General features: G+C 43.5%; 1 protein-coding gene across 1 annotated transcript in view; it reads left to right on the top strand.

The window, feature by feature from the left end:
• Positions 1–11937, top strand: part of LOC306773022 (uncharacterized protein) — an 85307-nt gene extending 73370 nt beyond the window's left edge. The window contains exons 16-19 of the mRNA XM_079262714.1: positions 10424–10989; positions 11075–11192; positions 11391–11460; positions 11604–11937. Coding sequence (XP_079118840.1) covers positions 10424–10989; positions 11075–11192; positions 11391–11460; positions 11604–11932 — 1083 coding nt within the window. The 3' untranslated portion in view covers positions 11933–11937. The remainder of the gene's footprint in view (positions 1–10423; positions 10990–11074; positions 11193–11390; positions 11461–11603) is intronic.
• Positions 11938–12618: the final 681 nt, after the last annotated feature.

The raw sequence follows: 12618 nt of genomic DNA, 5'->3' as shown, positions 1-12618 counted from the left end.
AGCACACATAACAAAAATGCACTCTGAACAAAGTATTAGTGTCCATGGAAAATTCTATCTTTAATTGAGTATGTTGTTGATTATACATGTTTTAACATGGAGAATATTGTGGATTGGGGAAGAAAAAAAACGTGACAATGTAGAGCCTGTACCTCTACATGTTAACACCTGCATCCAAATGGACTCCAGCAGTCCACCATCACCTTCCTATGACGTTCTCTACTGTTTGATTTCCTGCTTGTGTTGTTCATTCATTCATTTTCTAAACCGCTTAATCCAATTCAGGGTCGTGGGGAGCTGGAGCCTATCCCAGCTGGCTTTGGGTGAAAGGCAGGGTACACCCTGGACAGCTCGCCAGTCCATCGCAGGGCCACACAGAGACACACAACCACTCAGTCCTAGGGGCAATTTAGAGTAACCAATTAACATGCATGTCTTTGGACGGTGGGAGGAAGCCGGAATACCTGGAGAGAACCCACGGATACACGCGGAGAACATGCAAACTCCACACAGAAAGGCCACGGATCAAACCTTGCTTGTGTTGTTCTCACTCTTATATATAAGTTGCTTTGGATAAAAGCGTCCGCTAACTGACTATAGAATAGAATAGAATAGAATGTTTTTCTTGATAAAGCTTCAAGTATAAAAAGCCTATTTTGAAGAGATGGTTTTCTGTGATCAGCTGGGAGGAACGAGGTAAAGCATCAAAGCTGCTCGTACTCCGACTCCATCTGTATCTGCAGCAGGTGGTTGTGTCTGAATATCTGGCTGTAAGAAAAGGCTGTCTTCACTCCATTCATCTTTTGTTCCTCATCACAGGTTGTGAAGCACACATGTTAGCACCATTTACTTCACACTATCAAGACTGCTACCATTACGCTTCTGTAGCCATCGCCATCTTCCTTTCAGTCTGCTAACAGCATTTTCAACCACAACCCTTGCTTCGCTCATTTTGAGGTTGAATGTTCCCTGTTGCTGTGTGAGGACGCCGTTGTCAGGGAAGGGCTTCATGAGTCATGAATTGAGAATTGCTTTTAAATTGAATCGTCACCCCAAAAATCAAAATAAAATTGAATCGTGAATTGTTGTTAGATTCACATCTCTAATACATACATACACATATACACACTAAAACACACACACATATAACCATCAACTATCAGGAGAACCAGAAACTAACAAGTTAAATCAAAGTGTTAGTGAATAAACCTGCAGATGATTCAGTATCTGTGTCACATGCAGAACATACAGAGTGGAACATGTTCAGAGAAGAGTGGCCATGCCAATGTGACCCTGCCCACACAATGTGACCCCGCCCACACAAAGGTGAGAGGCAGGCCAGGAGAAACCCCTGAGACCCGGGCAGCCACCCACAATCACAGACCCCAACCGTCCCACCCTGGAGCCGGCCATGCACCAACCCAGGCAGTGGCAAGGAGGTGGAGGGGGGTCAAGTCAGGGGGAACAGGCCCCAGCGGGCCCATACTTTTAAATTCAATTCAGCTTTATTTGTACAGCGCCACCTCACAACAATGTTGTCACAGGGCACTTTACATACACATCATTTCAAGCCAATTCACACATAGCCTAAAATAGAAACCAACTGATTGCATCGAGTCATGACTTCGACCCAATCCCCCATCCGGAGCTGCACGAGGCGACAGTGGGAAGGAAAAAAACTCCCCTTTAACAGGAAGAAAACCTCCGGCAGAACCCGGCTCAGGGAGGGCAACCATCTGCCTCGACTGGTTGGGGTGGAGAGGACAGGAAAGACAGATCAACATGTACAACTGCACTTATTCAGGAAGACCTGCGGGAAAAAGGAGAAATAAGTTAGAGACGGCCATATTGGCATATATTTATACATTAATATATTAGAGAAATAGAGCGAGGTACTTCTCAGTGCATCAGGTAACATCCCCATTGCTACATAAGTAATGGATGGCTAGACTACCCACAACTATAAGAGCAATGAGCATAACCTGGACAGTTGGGTCCCGTACATGCAGACTCCAACTCAGGAGATGCTCATATCCTAACTATAAGAATCATGGAAAAGGAAGGTTTTCAGCTCCATCTTATAGGTGTGGAGGGAGTCTGCCTCCCGAACCCACGGTGGGAGCTGGTTCCATAAGAGAGGAGCCTGATAGCTAAAGGCCCTTCCTCCCATAGTACTCTTTGAGACTCTGGGAACCACCAGTAAACCTGCAGTCTGAGAGTGAAGTACTCTATTTGGAATATATGGAACTATAAGATCTTTTATGTACAATGGAGCTTGGTCATGGAGAGCTTTATATGTGAGAAGAAGAACTTTAAACTTTATCCTGGATTTAACTTTGTCCTAAGTTTCGAATGCAGCACTGAGATCTAAAAGAATGAGTACAGACAGAAGTCCTTTATCTGAGGCCATGAGAAGATCATTAGTGACTTTCACGAGTGCTGTCTCTGTGCTATGATGAGCTCTAAATCCTGACTGAAACTCTTCAGATTGTTTCTGCTCAGATAGCAACATAGTTGGGTTGAAACTGTTTTCTCAAGAATTTTAGACAAGAATGGGAGATTAGATATTGGTCTATAATTAGCTAAAACTCCTGGATCCAGAGTTGGTTTTTTAAACGGTTTGATTACTGTGATTGCTTTTGATTAATGTGTGACCTATGGTCATGAGCTGTGGGTCGTAACCGAAAGAACCAGATCTCGTATACAGGTGGCTGAAATGAGTTTCCTCTGCAGTGTGGCCGGGCTCTCCCTTAGAGATAGGGTGAGGAGCTCGGTCATCCGGGAGGAGATCAGAGTAGAGCCGCTGCTCCTCCGTATCGAGAGGAACCAGTTGAGGTGGCTCGGGCATCTGGTCAGGATGCCTCCTGGACGGCTCCCGGGTGAAGTGTTCCAGGCACGTCCCTGTGGGAGGAGACCCCGGGGAAGACCCAGGACACGCTGGAGGGATTATATCTCTCGGCTGGCCTGGGAACGCCTCGGGATCCCCCCGCAGAGTTGGCAAATGTGGCTGGGGAGAGGGAAGTCTGGTTCCCTGCTTAGGCTGCTGCCCCCGCGACCCGACCCCAGATAAGCAGCAGGAGATGAAGATGAAGATGAAAATGAAGGTTTAATTACAGCTGTCTTAAAATATTGAGGTACATATCCTATTAATAGAGATGAATTGATCAGGTCCAGTACAGATATATTGATTAAGAAACATATTTCCCTGAATAATCTGGTTGGTATGGGGTCTAAAACACAGGTTGAAGGTTTAGATGAATCTATTATGTTGGTTAACTCGTAGAGCTGTACAGGCAAGAAACGGTCCAAATGACAGTCAGCTTCTAAAGATGTTTCTAAGGCTGCTGCAGATGAAATAGCATTAGTAGTGTTAAGGTTATTACTGATTTCCTTCCTGATAGAAATTATTTTGTTTACATAGAAACTCATAAAGTCGTCACAGCTGAGGTTGAAAGGAATAAATGGCTCAACAGCACTATGGCTCTTAGTCAGTCTGATTACAGTGCTGAAGAGAAACCTGGGGTTGTTCTTCTTCTCCTCTATCAATGATGAATAATAAGCTGTTCTCGCCACACGCAAGGCTTTTTTATACACTATTAAACTTTCTTTCCAGACTATGCGACACTCTTCTAAGCCAGATGAACGCCATTTTCTTTCCAAATGTCTTGATGTCTGTTTTAAAGCTTGAAGCTGGGAATTAAACCACCGGGCCCGCTTATTCTGACTGGTTCTTTTCTTCTTTAGAGGAGCAACATTATCTAGTGTTATACGCATTAAAGCTGTCATTCTAGCAACACATTCATCAACCTGTGTTAGAGTAAAGCTCGGATGGGTGTTTCCTGTCAAGTTAACACATGGTATTGGAGGAAATACTGCTGAAATAGACTTCTTAAATTTTTTAACAACACTATCTGACAAACATCGGCTAGAATGAATTTTCTTCTCAGCCCTTGTGTAGTCAAGTAAACTCAAAAGTTATTAAAAAATGATCAGACAGAACAGGGTTATGAGGAAAAACTGTTAGTTGATCACTTTTGATGCCATATGTCAGAACAAGATCCAGAGTGTGATGATGAGAATGAGTCGGTCTGTGGACATTTTGGGAAAATCCAGTTGAACTTAATATAGAGTTAAAGGCAATGGTTAAACTGTCATGTTCATCATCAACATGAATGTTAAAATCCCCCAGAACAATAACTTTATCAGTATTCAGCACTAAGTCTGATAAGAGGTCTGAGAAGTCAGTTAGGAACTGTGAGGAAGATCCAGGTGGACGGTAGACTACCACTAGGAGAAGTGGCTTCTCTGATTTCCATCTTGGATGGGATAGACTAAGAGTCAGGTGTTCAAAGCTATTGTAACTATTTTTATGTTTAGGACTAATCAATAGTTCTGATTTAAAGATAGCTGCCACAACTCCTCCTAGGCCTGTACCAGCAAAGACTGGCCCTGTTGGGCACCGGCCGCCCAGGGCAGGCAGAGCGTGGGCCCCAGGGCCCCAAGAGTCCGAAGGCCACCCCCCATCCCCACAGGCAGAGGGCCCAGCCCACACCAACGGAGAGCCAGGATCCCCAGACTGCAAACGAGCGGCAGCCAGGCCGCACCCCAGCGCACAGCCCCGCTCCCTGGGCAATGGACCCCTCCCGAAAACACACACATATAAGTCCCTCCCTACACACGCCCTATCCGCCCCATCCCTTACATGTGCTTCATCTCACACTCCCTCAGCCCTCTGCCCACATTCTCCCCCACACACCCTCACATGCCCCACCAAGCAAGAAATGAAAATACTTTATTAATCCCCAAAGGGAAATTCAATATTGTAGTATATAATAATAATTAATTTGAGGAGGTCTTGTTCCAGAGGCTGATGGCTGCTGGCAGGAATGATCTTCTGTATCTTTCAGTCTTACATCGGACCTGAAGAAGCCTCTCACTGAACACACTTTGTTGTTTTATCACTGTGTTGTGGAGAGGATGTGAAGAATCCTCCATCATCTTCATCAGCTTGTGCAGCATTCTTCTTTGGACAATCAGCTCCAGCGGCTCCAGAGTTACTCCAAGCACAGAAGCAGCTTTCTGGATCAGTTTGTTGATTCTCTTCAAGCCTCTGGTTCTGATGCTACTACCCCAGCAGATGCTGCAAAGCTGACTGCACTCTCCACAACAGACTTATAGAAGATATGCAATATCTTGGAGTAACATCTTTGCTTTTCCTTTATTTCTAATACCATGTTGTAAAAAGTTGGAGCCAGTGTTGTCCAGAATTCTTTGTAGAATTCAGCTGGTAACCATCTGGACTTGGTGCTTTGTTGTTTGGCATATGCTAAAGAGCTTCTTGGAGCTCACTGACTTAAATAGGGGAATCTAAAGTAATTTTGTGTACATGTGCTAATTTTGGAAGATTGACATTACAGACAAATGTATTAATATTCTAGTCTGTTGGGTTTATTTGAGATTTATATAATTCATTCATTATGCTAACTGCTTAGTCCAATGAAGGGTCGCAGGGAAGCTGGAGCCTATCCCAGCAGTCTTCGGGCAAAAGACATAGTACACCCTGGACAGCTCACCAGTCCATCGCAGGGCCAACACAGAGACAAACCACTCACACTATTAGTGGTTTAGAGTAACCAATCAGTCTAACATGCATGTCTTTGGATGGTGGGAAGAAGCTGGAGAACCTGGAGAGAACCCACGCATACATGAGGAGAACATGCAAACTCCATACACAAAGGCTACTGTCCAAACGTCGCCTCAGCCGAGGATCGATTCACGGTGCTAACCACTATGCAGCCTGATCTATACAAAGTCTTATAAAATTCTTTGAAAGTATTGTTTATCTTGTCAGGATCATGGCTGATATTTCCTTCTGAATCTTTTATAGAGGAAATTGTTGTTTTCTCTTTGTTTGCTTTAAGTTGGTTAGCCAGGAACTTTCCAGATTTGTTGCCATGTTCAAAATTCTCCAAGCAAAGTCTTTGCACCATGAATTGTGTTTTTTTAAATTATTATTATTTCATTAAGTTCTAATTTGGCTTTTCTTATCTCATTCAATGTGTTTTCTTCTGGGGAGACATGGTAAGCTTCCTCTAGTGATTTAATTCTGAGTTCTAATTCTGATGTTCTCAAAGTTTCCTTCTTTTTCTTTTGGGAAGACGAAGATATTATTTTCCCTCTCATTATTGCTTTTCCTGCTTCCCACAGAACACACGCTGAAGTTTCTGGTCTGTTATTGTTTTCTAGATATGAGGACCATTCTCTTTTAAAGTAACTGATAAACTCAGGATCTTTAGGTAATGATGTATTAAATCTGCAGTTTCTTGTTGCTGGCTTACAGTTCTTACTTCTAAGAGTGAATGATATGGGTGTATGATCACTGATGGTTATGGGATAGATTTTCATCTTTGATATGACCACAGAGTGAAAAAAGGAGTCATTAATATGTCAACCATAAGCATTTGCAATAGTTAACATTTTGAATAGATGGAAATAAGTTGTGCCCTGTCTCTGCAGTGCAGGCTTGAGGCAGCAGCAGATGTACTGAAACATCTCTCTGGACATACGGATGTTCTCTATCCACTGCTTTTTGGTAAAACTGGGAACAACTTTTTGCCAACAGTTACCGGCTCTGCTTCAGACCTAGATGGACTGTGAAGAGTGTTGTCTTCTTCTTTGAGGAGAAGCTAGACAACATCATCCATCACCAGTAGCATCCCAACACCATGTTGATTATTGTGACCATTTTACCCTTTTAGATGTACAATTGTGACTTTGGAACTTATCTGCCAACCTTGGCTTTAACTTGTTGACCTTTAGTGTGAACAAGAGTATTTAAAGAAAAATAGATATGTTAAAAAATATATATATTAATAATAAATAAAGGAAAAACCTGCGTTGCAGTCCTGATGGATATCGCCTGTTTTGAACATGTAAAATTTTTTCCAAAAGTCTTGTTCCGACGTTGTTTCCGACATGTTTTAGCTCACTTGTCACCAACGTTTTCCATGGAATGATCAAGGTGCCTTCCTCTGTCTTGGTTTTGAAAAATGGTGGATCCTGCCACTGTGGAGGATTCTGAGCCTGCAGAAATGCCTCGATGTTCATAAAAATTTTTATGAGAGGCTGGAAACTTTCTGGTCTGTGCTGTTTCGGCTGAAAAGTCCTGAGAGAACGTTATTCTCTGCCCATCGTGGTTGATTTGTTGTTTTCTTGCTTCACAGTACACAAACTCCTTGTCCTGGAAGTTTAGAAATTGGATGAAGACCGATCTGTTCTGGCCTGGTCTTGCTGCCATTAGCGTGTGATGGGCTTGTTCCAGCATAAAAGCCTTGTGTGTCTGGCCTAGCCATATCGGCAGCATCTTGGCAACATATTCAACAAGTGGCCTTTTTCTCTCAACTTCTTCATGGATAAGCAGGATGGCAATAAGCTTATCAGATGACTGTACAGTTTAGGGCCCAACTGATATATCGGCCGGCCGATATTATCGGCCAATATGGGGGTCTATGGTGATATAGGCTATTGGTAAAAAATTGCTGATTTTTTATTGATTTATTTTTGTCATGTTTGTTTCTTAGACTGCCAAGTTAAAAATGTAATTGGGCTACTTATCCAGCAGATGGCACCCATGTCTGCTGGATAAGTAGCGGGGGCGGGGCCATCCTTGCTCATGGCTGCCTACCGTGGAAGTCGAGACAGAGCAAACCGGACGGTGAAACAGATAGACGCTGAGCCAAGTAAAGTGAAATCTGCTCACGAGCATTTTATATTTTGTCGCTGGTAAGTTGAAATGTTAAATAAACACAGTTATGTTTTTTCTCTTACATTCTCTACAAACTGGTCATTGCGTGCCTCGTGGCCGCGCTGCAGCGAAGAAAGCAGTGCTTAGTGTTTAGCCTCATGAACGTGTGTGAAAGTTGGTGGCTGCGTGCCATTTACACAACTTCTGAATACTTATTATTATTATTATTAGTGGTGCAACGGATCATCATCCGTTCGGATCAGTATCTACGGTTCGGCACACGTGATCCGCGGATTGATATAAAAAAAAAAAAAAAAAAGCTGCATGCATAATCGTTCCACACAAGTGCAGCATGGTCATGGCGAGTGGAGGAACTTGAACGCCCCAGTTCATTCTAATCCCCTGTGTGGGAACACTTTGGTTTCCCTGTCAGATACCATGAAGAAGGAAAGAGGTCAGCTGATAAAACAGTGACGGTGTGTAGGCACTGTGGAATAAGAAAACCATATTTACATTTTTCAATCAGTGAATAATTCAGATAGTTCATGGTGTCTAACAGGTAGACATGAGTTTAAGAATGAGCTGAGAATGTAGTGTTTTAGCTTTGAGTAATATTTTTTAATTTTTTTCTGGTGGATGGATTTATCGGCCATCGGCCGGCTCTAAAGTCTTTATATCGGTATAAAAAAATCCATATCGGTCGGGCCCTAGTACAGTTATTTTGGTTTCCTCCTGCTTTGCCTGGAGTGCTCGCTTTGCATCCACGGGTAAAAAGTTCACATTGTTTAGTGGCTGGAGTTTTCGACATGACCTCCACGCAGTTTATGTGGCAGGTGTTGGCAGTAAAATAAGGGTTTTGTTCAGGAATATAGAAGTATGCTGTCAGAGCATTGAAGCTAAATCGCCATCTTGGTCACATAACCCCCAGAACTCGTCTTAGTATTACTGCACTTGTTTATATTCTATTCCATAGTATTCTATAGTCATTTAGCAGACGCTTTTATAAAAAGGGACTTGTAAATGACAAGTCCTCCTCACAAACTACAGTAAGTCATGGAGTTCCTCAAGGTTCTGTACTTGGACCAGTACTCTTCACGCTATATATGCTCCCTTTAGGCAAAATTATTAGACAACATGGAATAAACTTTCATTGTTATGCAGATGATACTCAGATATACTTATCCTTTAAACCAGATGAAACAAATCAGCCCGATAGGCTACAAAATTGTTTCATAGACATAAAGACTTGGATGTCTGGAAATGTTCTCCTCTTAAACTCAGATAAAACTGAAGTAATTCTCATTGGATCTGAAAAACTCAAAGCTAAATTTTCCAGTTTTGTAATGAACCTGGATGGCATTACTTTAGCTTCCAGTGCTACAGTGAGAAACATTGGAGTAATATTTGACTCTGACCTGTCCTTTGGCCAACATATTAAGCAGGTTACTAAAACAGCCTTCTTTCATTTACGTAATATAGCCAAAATTAAGGACATTCTGTCTCAGAGTGATGCAGAAAAAGTGGTTCATGCTTTTGTTACTTCGAGACTAGATTACTGGAACATCTCTATTACTGCGCTGTCCTAAATATGCCCTGAAAAGCCTTCAGCTGATCCAGAATTCTGCAGCCAGAGTCCTGACCAGAACCAGCAGGAGAGATCATATTTCTCCAGTTTTAGCCTCTCTTCATTGGCTGCCTGTTTAATCTAAAATAGAATTTGAAATCCTTCACCTTACATATAAAGCTCTCCACAGCCAGGCACCACTATATATCAAAGACCTCATAGTTCCTTATATACCAAGCAGAGTACTTCGTTCCCAGACTGCAGGCTTACTTGTGGTTCCTAGAGTCTCAAAGAGCTGAGCAGGAGGCAGAGCCTTTGGTTATCAGGCCCCTCTCTTATGGAATAAGCTCCCAGTTAGTGTTAGGGAAGCAGACACCCTCCCCACCTTTAAGACTAGGCTGAAGACTTATCTTTTTGATAAGTCCTATAGCTAGGGATGGTTAGTTATGCTGCTTTAGGTTTAGACTGCTGAGGGACATTTCTTGATACACTGAGCTTCTTTCTCTTTATCTCTCTCTTTTATCTTCCCGCCCCCAATAACAGTGTTGCATCATTAACATGTATGTCTCCTGTCTCAGCAGGTCTCCCTGGCCGAGAGTAGCAGTTCCTGTTGTCTGTTGTCTTTCTGTCCTCTTCCCCCCCACACAGCAGAGGCAGATGGCTGCCTGTCCTTGAGCCGGGTTCTGCCGGAGGTTTCCTTCCTGTTAAAAGGGAGTTTTTTCCTTCCCACTGTCGCCAGTGTGCTTGCTCAGGATGGGAGATTGAGTTGGACCTCCAACTCAATCTGTTGGTTTCCTTATGTAGGCTATTATGAATTGGCTTTCATTATGTTTACTTCTCTGTCTGTAAAGCGTCTTGAGATGGCATTGCTGTGATTTGACACTATATAAATAAAGTTGCATTGAATTAAATTGAATTGAAAATTGAATTGAATTGAATTAAACATGAGTGAGAATACAATTCCTAGGAATACTTCACTCCATCTTCACTTCACTTAATCCTAGCTAGTTTCCAATTATAAACATGAAGTTGAGTATTTTTTCTGCTTGTTTCAGTCTTATGAAATACCTTTGTCTTTGTTTTGCTCTGAGATGACATGCCCTCTCACTTTCCAGCCTAGAATCCCCATCCTCCTTCACCTGAGATCTCCTATTAACCTCCAGCCGAAAACTTCCATCATCTTCCAGCCAAGGACTCCTAACACCCCCTTCATTGCGAGGGTCTGGTCTCCCAAAGGAGCAACATCTGCACAGTCTGACACATTGAACAGCTTTGAGAGTCAACCTGGCATTCAGATTAAGGCCAAATCCCAGTCACAGGAGTTGACATCGCCAGTAAGCCAGAGAGAAACAAGCAGTCCTCAAGGCAGCGCCAGGATGAATCATTACATCCAGAGTGGGAGCAAAGCTTCAGTCGAGCCCCATCCACCACCTCAGCAAAGTCCACTTCCAGCTCAAATTACTGAAGCAAATTCCCAAAAACCAACAGAAGTCCAAAGCCAACATGCAGAGGAGGGCCGTGTGAAGAGGAGGAGAGGAACGGAAGAAGGACCTTCGAATGAAGGAGTCTCCAGCTGTGGTCTGGATCCTGTGGTGGCTCTGAGCACAAAACCCTGGCCAGTCTTCACCATCGCCAACTCTGCTGCAGCTCAGGCAGCACAGCCGCCTGTTGAAGTAGTCAGGTACTAAATAACTGAAAAAGGTACTTTTAGCAGGGTCCCCGTGGTCCAGCTGGAGGACATTTATTATCTCTCTGTCTTTGAACAGCCAGTCTGTGTTTCGGAAGTCCAACAGACTCCAGGCACGGACCATCATCCAACAGTGCAGCCAGGCACGAGTTAAAGTCCGGCCGCCGCTGAACGGAGCTGATGCTCAGTGGGTGGAGGTGAGTTTTCTACACCTGTCCTCATCTGTTGGAAAGAAATGTTTCCACCCATCCCTGATTTGTGATTATTCACAGGTTGATTGGGTTAGAAGTTTTATAAAGTCTGAATTATTTGTGAGACGCTTTAGTTCTTCCACCATTGATTGTGAGAGGCTCAAAATTACTGATTATTAGTAAGTGAAGGTTGCCTGTGCTCAGATCCAGGAGGGGATGGTTGTGTATGTGTGCTTCTTCCATGGAGCCAGCGAGGAGGTCACGTATGAGATGGGTGAGTGATTCTGCAGCCCAGCACACTGCCAGCATGCTAACAGCCACCGTTTTCTTATCGTTATAATGGGAGTGTGTCTGACCAAATCACATGTAAAAATCTCTGCAGATCCACTTTGTTTTTTATTCTTGTTTCCTCCACAGCTAACAGCCTGATGTCCATCAAGATTTTCCGTAAAGACTCCAGACACTTGGTGTCAGTCCTGGACTTTCCAGGGAGCGTTTTATTCGTTCCCCAGGACAGTCTGCTGGGGGAGGCCATGCCCAATAGAAGGATGCAGTACAAAGGCGGCTGTGAGCTGTGGCAGGGCGCTCAGCTCTTCTCAAACCTGGTGTCGGCCAGCCGAGAGCTGATGATGGGCTCATCCAAGTGCTTGAAGGCGGGGGTGAAGGTCGAGCAGGGGGTCTACGGACAGAAACAAGAGATCCTTCTGAATTCTCTGGAGCCGCTGTCATTGCTGCTGGAGTTCTAGGAACACCCAGACTCGCCGGATTTACTGCTGCCGTGATGAGCTGCTTGATTTGGTATCTGCTGTTTGTTTGAGCCACGCAGGAGAACAGCAGCAATAAAAAAGCAGAAGCTTGGAGGCGTGGGCACTCAGATGACCAGCACAGAGGGGGAATCCGTGTGGAACAGGTCCTAAGTTGCAGAGGATTTCTGTGGCAAAATTGTCAGCTGGACGGAGCTGCAGCGTTGTATCTGCTCAGAGTCCATGATGATGGCGGAGAGGGGAACTGGACCCAGAAGATGCAACGTTCTTTCTTTCGGTTTTTATGTTGATAAAGGACAACAGGTTGACAGAGTTTGAAATAAATAATCTGAATTGTTGAAGTTTTTGTAGGAATGATGTATTCCAAATCTCCTCCAGACTGATTTATTACAGCAAAGAAATGGTCCTCACACACACATTTATTGAGTGCCTCTACCAATGAAAAATGTATCTTCCAACATCAGGATAAATGAAGATAAATAACCCGAACAAACAAAACAAATGCAGCAGACATGGAACAACTGAAAATGATCCATTCATACATTTTGAATATATCTTTTCATCTTGTGAATTCACGTGTCCACGATACAAAAAAATCATTTATATGATCATTTATGCCCGAAACCTCTAGTCGCAGCATCAGCGTTGCTAGGCAACCTGGCAGTGAT

Source organism: Telmatherina bonti (assembly GCF_933228915.1).
Source record: "Telmatherina bonti genome assembly, chromosome: 22".
Lineage (NCBI taxonomy): Eukaryota > Metazoa > Chordata > Actinopteri > Atheriniformes > Telmatherinidae > Telmatherina > Telmatherina bonti.
This window is presented reverse-complemented; position numbering and strand designations above follow the sequence as displayed.